The sequence below is a fragment of the Frieseomelitta varia genome, unplaced genomic scaffold (assembly GCF_011392965.1).
Source record: "Frieseomelitta varia isolate USP_RPSP 00005682 unplaced genomic scaffold, Fvar_1.2 scaffold_463, whole genome shotgun sequence".
NCBI lineage: Eukaryota > Metazoa > Arthropoda > Insecta > Hymenoptera > Apidae > Frieseomelitta > Frieseomelitta varia.
In genome coordinates, this window is record NW_025110216.1 from 145690 (window position 1) to 158802 (window position 13113).

At 39.5% G+C, this 13113-nt stretch overlaps 1 protein-coding gene across 1 annotated transcript; it reads left to right on the plus strand.

The window, feature by feature from the left end:
* The first annotated feature begins 4893 nt into the window (after positions 1–4893).
* LOC122532684 lies at positions 4894–5909 on the plus strand. The gene is made up of 2 exons (XM_043661674.1): positions 4894–5441; positions 5527–5909. Exons 1-2 carry the CDS (start codon positions 4916–4918, stop codon positions 5907–5909), a joined length of 909 nt encoding a protein of 302 aa, XP_043517609.1. The 5' UTR covers positions 4894–4915.
* Positions 5910–13113: the final 7204 nt, after the last annotated feature.

Genomic DNA, 13113 nt, shown 5'->3' on the forward strand with positions numbered 1-13113 from the left:
TTTAGAAACATTTTGAGAAATTGATAGGAACGTATGGAATATCTTCTTCGGTAGAAAAGAACTGTTTTATTCAAACAGTTGATCTATTTTTGTCAGGGAATTTGTCAGGACATTGTTAGATCTTTTTATTGAAGAATGCGTTTGTATCCTTTCTTCTTTGTTTTGATTTTTAGAGACGATTGAAATATTTTTGTGACTTCAAATGTCGATATGAACTTTGTTGACTACGTTTCGTTAATTTCGAGAAATACTTTTCGCGTAGATCTCACGTGTCATTTGAATTATATACATAGCTGTTAAGGCAACGATATATTCTTCGATGAATGGAGCGAAAGAACTATCTAAAATATAATCTAACGAACTCCATTTTTCATAAATTAAGTCGATATATTCATCGTCTTATCATTTTATAAATTGGAGCACAAATAGTTGCAAATTAAATGCTCGTAACCAACTTTCTCAAAATCCAACAGATTTCACGAGAACTCCACCTATAAAGATGGATTATAATTAAAAATACACGACGTTTGCGAATTGGCCTTGAAAAAAATGCGAAAGTATGATCGTGCACGATGCATTTTCAGCACATAACGGATGCTCGTTCTCGAATTAACGGTGTCTACGCAGCCACTCGGCCAGTACCTATCAGTCGTCAATGCATCTTGGTTTTTTTCTCGTCCCACCGGACACACGACTCGATAACGCGAACGTATTCGCGCAACCAATTCGAGAACATTAAACTAACCGGATGCTCGACTATCACCCGAGAAGATGTAGACTAAAACTGCGCAATATTCGTGGAAACCGTAACGAATCCATTTCCTTCGGTGTAAAAGTGAATTACAGCTTCAATTAATCCATATTCAAATTGGAACGTCGATCTGGTGTGAGTTCGACGAGTTGCAAGCTTTCATAATTGCAAATATTTTTCAACGTTGAGGGTTCTCGAATCTGCAAATTTCCAATATTCGAAAGCTTTCAGAGAAATCAAAGCTCCTGTATATTTTCAGAGAAATCAAAGCTCCTGTATATTTCCTGTATAAATTTACGAAAATATTTCTAAATAAAGGTAGAAAATACTTCCTATAAATAATATATGGTATGCTCTTCCTACGAAAATATTTCTAAATAAAAGTAAAAAAAAAAAAAAGAAAACAAGAGAGTATAAATGTACCATCAACACTGAAAGTTCCAAATTTATTGGGAGACTTGCAGATGGAGAAGTTGCCCAATTTCGCGCAGGACAGTGGAACGATCCGTCATGGTCAGACAGGCGGCCGCTCCTCGTTCCGAGCGACACGGTTTCCCAAATAACGCGCCGTTCACCAGCGATTCTGTCCAGGGAACGACTGCACCGTCTCTTTCGAGGATCGCCAGTCGATCTTCGGGCATCATTCTTGCGATCCTTGAGCATTTGCGACTTGGAGCAACTTTCTCGACTCGTTCATCTCGATTTTCGAAGCGAAAATGGGCTAACTGCGCGCGATCAATCGGAGGATGTCGGTGCAATTACCGTTTCACCGTTTCTAACGTATAACAGTCAAATGTTGGATCAAATACTGAACACGAGAACAGAAGAGTCGCAAGAAGAAATAGAGAATAAAGTCTTATTGCGTGACACAGACAGGAACAGTAGAATAAAATTGAAGAGTCTTTGAATGAGCAGTTAGATCGTCTCTGATTCGTTGTTTCCTCTGATTTTTAGCGTTAATTGCTACGAAGCTGAAATCCTTCCTCAAGTCCCGATCGATCATCATCGAGCAGTTCGTTGCAACACGTTTCATTTTACCAACTCAAGCGGATGAGAACTGGTGAATTCTGTTATATCATTCGGATAATGGCTGGAGAAACGCTCGGACAGATGATTGAGGGCACTTATGAAATTGCGAATCGTAAAATCGCCAAATGGCTTTAATTTTCGCTTTCGCGGATTCTGGAAAGTGGAGTAGGAAATGTCGTTAAAGATATTTCTCTTCGCGGCAGCATTTAGCTCATTGTGACTTTCCAACGGTAGAACGTTGAAGGAAGATTTAATGATATGCGATGAAATTCGGCCGAGGCTCGAACGCTCGCTCAAATTACGTATCAAATATAGTGGACGAATAGTAACAGTAACAGTATACGGAGGAACAGTTATGGCCGAACAAGAGCGCCCATTCACGTTTCACTTGCGGCACAGTTTGCGTGCGATCGATCGATTCCTGTCGACAATTGGAAAGGCGTGACCAGGATCGACCGACGAAAATCGAATCGAATCTAATCGATCCACGTCGCAGCAAACTCTCGAACCAATTGTCTCGTCTCTAACTTATAAATAAAGTTTCACTTTTCATTCGTCTGACAGATTAATTGGGGAAAAAGTACTGGGATATCGTGGGAATTTCTAGGATTCGATGGTCAACGATCGCCAAGGATCGAACGACTGGCTGACTGTACGCTGCTGCGCTGGATCGAAAGAAGAGTAGCTCAGTGGAGATGGTGCGATTATTAACGAAAGGAAGGCGTTGCGGTAAAAGGAAGTAACAAGTGGTGAAACAGATATCTGGAGAAGAAGGCTAATCCTCTTCTTTCTGACACACCTGCGAGCGCTTCGTCTCGGTTGTACGAAACATCCACGAACGCCTAACGCGGTGTTCGCGCCGCGAATTTACCACGCTCAAAACTGCACGTCCTATTGACGGTGAATAATTTCGAATCGAGTACGCAGCTTGGAATTTTTCTCGAACTTGCATGCCAGCTCTAAACGTTTGGTGAAATTCCAGCAAACCTCCGGGTGCCATTATTAAAATTGATTGTCAATAGTTAGTTGGAGCAGTAATCCTCAATCATTGGCACTTAATTAACTCTTTGAGTTATAATATCGAGTTACACTCGTAGTAGGAATTGGTTCGATTGGTTCGTGGTAGGAAGTGGTTTCGATTTGAAAGAAAAAGCAAATTGCAGTCTTATGGGATATGAATTTGAATTTTCATGTTTCAGTCTTCAAACTGAAGATTAATAAACACAAACTATATATATATATATATATATATATATATATATAATGCTTTATTTTTAATGCTTTACATCTGACACGATGTAACATGTTATTTGTAATAATTGAAAAAAATCGTAAAGCTTTGAGTTATAATTTTGAGTTACATTCGTGGTAGGTTTCGATTTGAAAGAAAAAGCAAATTCCAGTCCTATGAAGATTAATAGATACAAATTTTATACAATGATTTACATCTGACATTGACTGTTTAAAGATTGAGAAGAAAATCACAAGACGAAAGATTATGTAAGTATATTTTCATTCTGATGTAAGAGTACCACTGTTTGAGAATTAATTTAGCCACAGTTCCTTCAATGTTTCAAAGACAAAAGATACCGAAAAATTCTCGGGACACAAATCGAGAAAATTTTATTTTTCTTCAAATTATGGATTTTTTTCAAATGAATACAACGTATCTACTCTACTATACTTTACTTTCTTTATTTTCAATTCTTCCTCTTCCAAAATCGTCCAATTTCTCATTGAAATCGATTGATTCACAAAAATTCGATAAAAATCGGCCAGAGTGTCGAGCCATACGAAGTCATGCGAGTTCCACGGATGCGTAAACGACCGCGCGATTTCCAAAGCGTATTAAACGTAAAATGCTGCGCTCGCGAGTGGATCCCGTGAAAATTGGCCGCGCACTTTCTCGCCGTCAGATCCGTCTGCAGCCGTCGTCGTTCGAGCGTGGCGCGCGAAAATCCGATCTCCCGCGAGTTAACTGGGCTAATTTAAAGTAGGCCTTCTCCGTTTCGTTTCGCTCAGTCGAGGGAAATAACGCTTCGCCATTTCCCTCTCCCTTTATAATTTCCCGAAATATTCAGACGCTTCGTTTGCTTCATCCGAGCGGGGAGGCATCGATTTTATCGGATAGACGGCCGTCGACCGCCTCGATTTCGTCGTCGAGATCGAAAGTGGTACACGCCGGGTCGTCGCTGTCATCCATCGGCCACAATCGATCCGTGATCGCAGCCGATTCGATCGATTGTTATGTTTAAACACAACGAGAATCGTTGTTGCAATTATCTGCTGAAGTAAACGGATAGAAATACGTTCAGGTTCTACTTTTACCGAGTGAAACTAGAAATTAAATGTTAATATAGATGTCCACTTGCTCGACATCGGGTATAATTGAACAGGACAGAGCTGTCAATACAGGCAGAAAGCTCATTTCGTCTCTCAACAACTGCTGTGATCTACAATTTCTGTAATCCGCGTGATACGCGTATTTTCTGAATTCAGATTGCGAGGAGAACGATTTCTAGAGCAAACGGAATCGATATCGAAGAAAGTCCGGTCGCGTAGCACCAAAAACGATCATCGAACGAGATTCAATGAGATGCTCCCAGTAGCGAGGATTGAATGGGCGTCCAAGATCACGAGGCTTCGCTCTCATTAGAGCGTCTCCGGTATCCTTTTTCTCTCGTAAATTCGACAGATTCGAATTCTCCGCTCTATTTGACGCTCCCTCTCGCCACGTACCGTCAAGGCGGCGGTGGCGGCGGCGGCGGTGGTGGCCGCGAGAGGGCCCCTCGCCTCCTCTCTTGGACCACCGCGAAAGAAGAGAGTACACCGTCGCCGACGCGTTGCTCTCGACTTAGGAGAATGTATATGGAAAGGCCGAAAGGCAAAAAGGAAAAAGGACTACCCGGTGACTCGCTCTATATATACTGCAACTATCCGAGGGTATGTCCAGTGTAGAGTACGCGTCTCGTCTGTCAGCTTCAGCCAGCTTAATCGAATCTCAATCTCGAGCAACAAGTTCGATTCGCGCTGCCTATCCACCAGCCGCCGGACGTTCTCCAACAGGATCTCTCTAAGATCAGGGTTACTCGCGTCCGACTCTGTAGAAACGTCTTGTAAAATACGCGCAACACGATGAACGGATTCGCGGTACTCGGTCAGTCGTCGGTCAATCGTCAGCAGACGCTGCTGCTGTTGCTGCTTCCTTTTCTTCTCGTCGGTTCAGTCGTCGGTGAGATTGAAAGACGTACCTCGAAGCAAATGGTCGAGGAATCCCCGGAGAGCTTGGCGTCTACTTTGAGCAAGGACTGTGGCAAATCCTACAGTGCCACTTGTCTCAAGCTAGACGTGGTGTCCTTCCTAGATAGATTATCCGAACAGGAGGACATCAGCATCCTGCCGGGAGTGTCGGTGATCAAGGAAAACGGTTCCGCCAGTATGCCGGCTTCCGAGGTGGTCGCCAATCTGGCTAGAGATTTCCCCAACGACGTGGAGAAGAGGCTGGACGCGTATCTGATTCACAAGGTCGGAAGCTACCTACACAGCCACTCGATATCCATCAAACTGTTCGATCCGAGGACCTTCGAGGCTGCTAGGAACTTCAACGAAGAGACGCTGGCCCAGCTTGGACTTGGTGGCGGGCAGAGTAGTGTCGGAACTGGTAAGATATTAATCTCCTTTTTCAGGGAGAGGTTGAGATTAACGTGAATGGGAATGCGATAACGATTTCATTGATCGTCACACAGGACGTAAGAAGGAGAAGGGCGGTATGAATGGCATGATGGCTGGCCTGATGATGATGAAAGGTACCCTTGGCGCTATCGGCTTCGGTGCTCTTGCTCTACTCGCCGGTAAAGCTCTGATGACCGGACTGATGGCCCTCATGCTGTCAGCCATTGTTGGCTTGAAATCTTTGGCTAGTGGTGGCGAGAAGAAGACTACTTATGAAATTGTCAGTAAACCCGTATACTCGAGTTCTCACACTCACAGCTCCGAGGAGCATCACGGCCATGGCTATGGACATTCTGGATACGGAAGATCTCTAGACACGATTCACGACAGCGTCCAGCAGGCCGTTTTGAAATATGGCAACGCGAGGGACCGTCGATCGTTGTTCCGGCAAAATTAATGAACTCGTGATTAGAGAAGCCGCCAGCGAGGAGCAGCTGGTGGCACGTGAGAGATCTAGTAGCACGTCTCTACCTCACCGAGTCCACTTTGTTTCCGTTTATCTTTTTTCTCACACCTCACAGTTTCCTTCCATCTGTATCTAGCTGCTGCTCCACCTTCTCTTCATCGTGCTCTCCACTCTGTTCCTCCTACTTTTTCCTCGCGTTACTCGCGATCGTTTCGCTTTCTTGTTGCTCGCGCCTCTATCCGTCACTTCCGTCGTCTCGCCTGGTCTCATTTCATCGTCCTCCATTTCTCCATCACCATCATCACGTTATATCCGTAGATTCGTAGGTATTTATTTGCGAAGCATGCTCCCACGTACCTCTATTACCCACGGTCACACGGCTCGAGCTGAGCGTCGTTGCACATGGACCATCATCGAATCGTGTACATGATTCCTCCCCTTTGTTATTTATATGCATTTATACGCATTGTAAAGTTTAATAAAATCATATTTTTAAGAAGTTGCCTGGTCAATTCGTTCTTACACGTTCGTTTTACACTCGTAAAAAAGAATCAACTGTGAGTCTTTTAACGTTTTCTTTCTTTTTTCCGTTTGATCCAGTATATAATGATTGATTATAGTCGGAGAAAAGATGAATCAAATCGAATAGCAATTTACGCGAAGTAAAAGCTGCTCCTCGCCTCGGTCCGCTGCGAGGAAAATTATATACGGCGGATCGTAATTGCAAGACGAATGGTACCACTCAATTAAATTCATGCGAAACAAGGTCGTCCCTTTCTAGACGCATACATTAGGCTTCCTGAACATCCTCCGATCATCAAGGTGCGCGTGGTTATGATTTCTCAGGTGTAACCGACTGTTCTTCATCAAGAAGGAATGGGGAGGAATTTTTTAACACGCTGGTGTTACCTGGCGTGAAACGATAGAAATCTCTTAGAAATTCCGATTGAACTGGAATTCAATCTTGAGATTTATTAATATACACGGCACAAAAATTTATGGATTTTATAAATAAATAAAATATAACACAAACGAATACATTTATAATACAAAATATGTAACAAATAAAATATACTATACAATATACATTGAGAACATCGAATAAGGTACTCGATAAAATATTTTGCGAAAAAAATAAATTTCTACTTAAAATCTGTTATAAATCGATATAAACAGACTCTCAACTATGATTCGGAAACTGCTAACAGCTCTGAAGAAGCTGACAGAAAATTTGTACTTCAGCTCTCGAATCCTCATTATTACTCTCGTAGGAAAACATTGAGTTGTCCCTGAAATCTCGAAAGGCGGTACTCTGTTCCGCAACCTAGGAATCACGACGAGACTAAGCTACGAAGCAAACGTATCATTACATTATATTCCTGGTGCACTGGTAAATGACAATCGTGACGAGTCGTTGAAAAAATCCAACGAGTGACATAAATCTTATCGTATTTAAGCGATTACGATCTGACGGAAGTCAGTCTTTGTCGAGGATACAGTGTGAAATCGATCATCGCTTGTCGAGCGATGTCAACGTTGAAGGTCGTTCACATAGTGCGCAGGTCGATATTCATCGTGGTTCTAGTTCTCTCGATCGTCGAACAAGTTCATAGTCAAGTCAACAATGAAACGTACACGGATGGAAACGTTGACGTGGATCCTTATGGGATTGTTGGAACCACCGGTCGTCAATAGTACTGTGACATTTATTTTGTAATCGTTCCTTTCGTTTTATTATCATTACGGTATTACGTAGTTTTCGATGAGTGAAGAAATTGCAGAAATAAATTATTAAATAAAACAATTTTGCATACTCTGAATGCAGTAGGTTCTATGAACTAATTAGAGAAATTCACTAGTCGAGAAATACGATTTTTGTCAAATCATTGGCTAATATGATGATTGATCTAATTTTGATAATTGATATTTCTGCGGTAGTTTACTGTTGTTGATGAACGTTAAAATTTTTAGTAACACCGGTCGACAATTGTTCGACTTCCGGAAAAACGGATTCAGAGTGGATATTCGAGTGATACCGTCGTTGAAAAACGATTCTGCGAAAGACGATAGCTTCCCGGAGTTCCCAACAACAGACATAAGCCGCTGCGTCATCGATCTCTCGTTAATCTGCGCGAAGAAACGTCTTGGTCGATTCCTGGAGTCTATTAGGGACTTGAACGAGATTTATTTACTAGGTCAAAATGTTAAACTAGTAAAAACTAGAGTGATTAACGATCGTAGATTCGCGAATGATAGCAATGATGCTATAGAACGAAGTATCAACGATTTCTTTGATACGTTCGTTTTGAGAATTACACTACCAAGATGGAACGGAAAACAAGAAAAGAATCAAATAGATGTTATGTTTGACGAAACTCCTGGTTTTGAAGGTTTGTAAAATTGTAGAGTACAATTACGGAAATGACAATCAAAAGAAGATTTAACCTTCTTCCGTGATCAATGAAACTTCAAGATACTGAAATATTTATAACACTGTTGTGAATATTTGCTTCATTCTTAATGAGTTAAAATGTCCTTTAGGACGAGGTAAAAAAGGTGGCGGAGATAAAGGAGGCAAAAGCAAAGGTGGCAAATGTAAAACGATGATGATGGCTGGACTTATGATGCTCAAAATGAAATTGATGGGTAAACGCACGAATTATTATTCTGTTATTATTATTTCTTTACGACACTTCAAAATACCTAATTAAATTTATAAAAATCAGGAGTTGCAACGATGAAAGGTATGATGATGGCTGGCATGTCTTTAATGGTATCCATGGCAATGTTGATGCAAAAGTACATGAAAGGAGGAGGCGGTGGAGGAGGCCACGGTGGTGGAGGAGGTAATGATATCATAAATTATTGATGTTTTCAATCAGTATTGATGAAAATACGGATACGAATTGAATGCAATATTATTTTAATATTTTCAGGTCAATACAAAGAGATCGTCCTTCTAACAAAAGCTGGAGGCGGAGGCGGAGGAGGTGGTTATGGTGGAGGAGGTGGAGGTGGTTATGGTGGAGGAGGTGGCGGTGGTTATGGTGGAGGAGGCGGCGGTGGTTACGGTGGAGGGGGAGGTGGTGATTATGGTGCTCCACCACCTTCGAGCTACGGTCCACCGTCAGGTGGTGGTGGTGGTTGGGGTCGCAGTTTTGGAAAACGATTTATAACAACCGAACTTGAGAAAGCAGAACATACCATGACGTCGAAAAATTCATCCCTTAACGCAGAACAATTTGCACCGAGGATGAAATCTATTAATTATCATAGTTACAGATATCCTTTTATTAATTCTAACTTTACGCGTTCAGACTGGAATTACAGCAATCGCGAGGAACTAGGGAAGCACCAATATTTGACTAACAATGCCACTAATGTGGAGGACGATAAAGAAATGGAACCGTTATTGCGCTCAGAATCTGATACCTATACCATCGAAACCAATCCTTATCAGAGTGATGATTCGAGAGATTATGTGACTGATTCGAAGCCAGTTGTTAATTACGTGGATAATGAGCATGTTGCTTCAACAAATTATGTAGCGAATAATTATGATACGAGTGTAGTACATCCAGTATATGATAATGAATGGCAACCTACGGAAGAAAAGTATTCAACGTTAAATTTGCGTAAAAGGAGTACGAATGTTAAGAATTCTTTTGTATGATGAATATTTTTATGGTTCTAGAGATTACTGCATTATTAATGTATTATTTGGAAATAAACTTCATACCGGAAATCAAGTGTTTTATCTTTGAAAGTGCTACAAAAACATTAATAATTTCAGTACGCGATCGTGATTTTAAATTTATTGGGCGTACAGCAGTGGCGCGATCTTTCGAACAGTCGATTAAGACTTTACACAGGTGAGAGCGTTACTTGCATCTTATGGGATTTTGTATGTTCTGAAATACCGACATAGCGCGCTCTATGCTTAAACAACGGTAAATTGGAGAACTACAGCAAATAAAACGTTCGAAGTTGGTCAAGTAGTGAATGCGCCAGAAATATGATTTCTGAAATCCATTACAGTGTTGTCAATTTTCAATATCGAAATGTGAAGCTAGTAACTAACCGAAATCATTCTATTATATATCACAAACAGCTCCATCTATGTTTTACGAAATTATGATAGTTTTTTACGAGTGTCTTTCACATAATAGTATAAATTAAAATTCTAAAGTTATTAATAAAACATTAAAAAACCTATCAACTCAAATAAATTTTATCAAAAGTATTTTAATATTCCGAAAGTAAGTACGCAACACTATTAATCTATGCATTCATCTTCAGAAATACGCAACATTAATTGCAACGCGTCCAGTGCAACCAATGCTGGAGGTTGCTGATGTATGACCACCTTTGTACAGCTCTTGTAGTTGCACTAGGTAATCCAGGAGCAAGAACAGCCTTCCACGAATCCAGTGGAAGAATTTGGGCATTTTGTAACCGCAACACTACTTCAAGAAACGCGATCATAATCATTAATTATCGCAACACTAACAAGAAGAGAAATAATTGAAAATCGCGATGGAACAATATCGCAACACTAAGAATAAAAGTAACTGGAAATCGCGATGAAATAATGTCGCGACACTAACTATAAAACCAAATTCAATGAAAATTGTTACAAACAAACAAAAGTTACTGTATGAACAAAAAACTACTTCAAATATTTCAACATTCTGAAATTAATTAAAAGCAATGACTCTGTAATCTTACAATGACTCTCTCTAATTATGTATAACTCTAAGACAACTTTAAAAATTCACAATCAAAATTGCTAAAGACAATCGCGATATTGTAATTCGCAACATTACAGCAAACACGATTATCATTTCTTCGCAACTCTAACAAGAAAAATCACGGTTTGCCCAAAACGATGCTGAACGATGATGAAGTAGAAAAAATACAACTAAAAATAGCATAGAAAAAAATACAACTAAAAATTGCATAGAAAAAAATACAACTAAAAGAGCATAGTGACAAAGTAGTAACGAGAATGACTTCCCATGCTCTAGAGTCATTTCAATGAACTAGAGGATGACAAGCCATTCGTTGTGACCTTCTTCATGGCAGTTTGCCGGGTCTCTTCGGCTTCTAGCCTCTTCTTTTCTTCGAGCGCAATGCCCGCTGAAACTTACATCTAGCTCGAGTCTTTCTAATCGCAAACCAAAAAATAACTTACAAAGGTGAAATAAAAAAATAAATCGCGAAAGCTGATTCAATTGCACATGGACGACCATCGATCATAGTGATCGTTGTCCGTTCGCACGTGCGTGCTCGAGCAATATCTACGTAAACGTTCGTTTCGGGACCTATTCGCGACCTATCCGCGACCGCGGCCACGATGCTAAATTCGAAAAATCGAAGAGTAAAACCAAAAACAAGTGGCATGCTCTATTTATACCAATTTTACTGTCGATTTTTCAAATTAGATTTCCTGAAACAGGTTGGACACGCGAAAGGGGAACACGCGACCAGAGACTGTGCCAACCTGCCCGGCCCTACCTACTTATAATTAAACACAGGCATACCAGAAAGTAAGCTACCTATCCTAACAGTCGCCCTATGTTTAAAAAATGGCAAAACAGGCACACCAACACATTCACTCCACGGTTCTGACACAGACCACTCGGGCGCAGACCTAAACTAGAGAGGACATCCCGGGATGTCTCCGACACCCGAGCTTAACACACAAGTTTCATACTCTAATTTACGTACCATTTTCCTGAAATCGACTAACAATAGCTAGTGATCATTGCTTAAAACACGTTTATATTTACAGTTATATGTGAAATATTAATAATAAAAATATATGTAGAAATATATGTAATTTTTATAGAAATTACAAGTGTAAGTTAATTATTATATTGTATCATATTATATAATTGATAGTATAATTAATAATACAGTTATAGTGTATTTAATAAGTATTATTATAATAAATTAATATTTTAAATATCTTAAATATTTATAAGGAAAGGAACAATAGAAACGACGCAATTCCACATCCTAACCACACACACACACATGCGGAAAATACGTCGTACACGATACGCTAACACATTGTCAGTCGCTAAGAAATTTTTTATAAAATTACAAACTATCATCGTGCCCAATGTCTTTCACCCACCCAAGTAGCACCTGAGCACTTGAGTGAGATCCTGACAATAAACACGGAAGGGGTTAAACCTGAAAATCCTGAACTAGTAAAATGATTAGTTTATGTAATTTTTATCTAACAGACTATTGCATTATTTTGTTTCAAACTCCAATGACTCTATTTTTTCAGAAATTATTGAAATTGCAAGAACAAGACTTGAATTTATTAAAAAAATTCATAATATGAACAATTTAACAATTGATTCGAACACTCAAAAACAAACAATTGACTCTAAATTAAATATTAATACAATATTAATAATCTCAGGCGACTTCTTCATCAAAGCATATTTCCGAAAATGAGAAAACAGTGTTCAAATTTGCTTCTTTGATTCAAAAATCTGCCTGTCGCGAAGTATCTTCTTGCACATAAAATTTCATACATTTCTCCGCGAAAAAAAATTCTAATCTGTTATATTTCAAAATTCTACTAAAGTTCAGAATTATAGAACTCAATTAATTAAATCATTTAATACTGTCATAAAAGGGAGGATGAAATTAAAAATAATTAATTATTATAACAAAATATATCACCAGTATCAATAAGTAATAACTGCATCTTTCATAGCAAGGAAGTTGGAGGATATCCATCGTCTCTACTATGATATGCTCAAATGAAATCGTTTTAATAATAATTATTATAAATATTTATAATTTATCAATTCATATGGGTATTTTACTTTTGCATTTATATTGAAGATATTTTGATTCTATAAGTAATTACTATAAATATATATATATATATATTCTAATTGTTAAAATTGCGATGTGCAAGAAGCCCTATCCTGATCTAATACATAAAAAACCTGAAAAAATTGTTACTACTCACGGGTACAAAAAATACCCGCGGTCACTATGCTCATCAAAAATTCTACGTATACAACCAATCACTCGTGCCGATTCAGATCTTTCATCCTACGACATGATTGAGTAACCGGAGGAACATAAATGCATGCGACTTACGCGATAGATGTGAAAAACATGGTCATCGTTGCTGCACTGGAACAGTTATCGTGAAGACTCC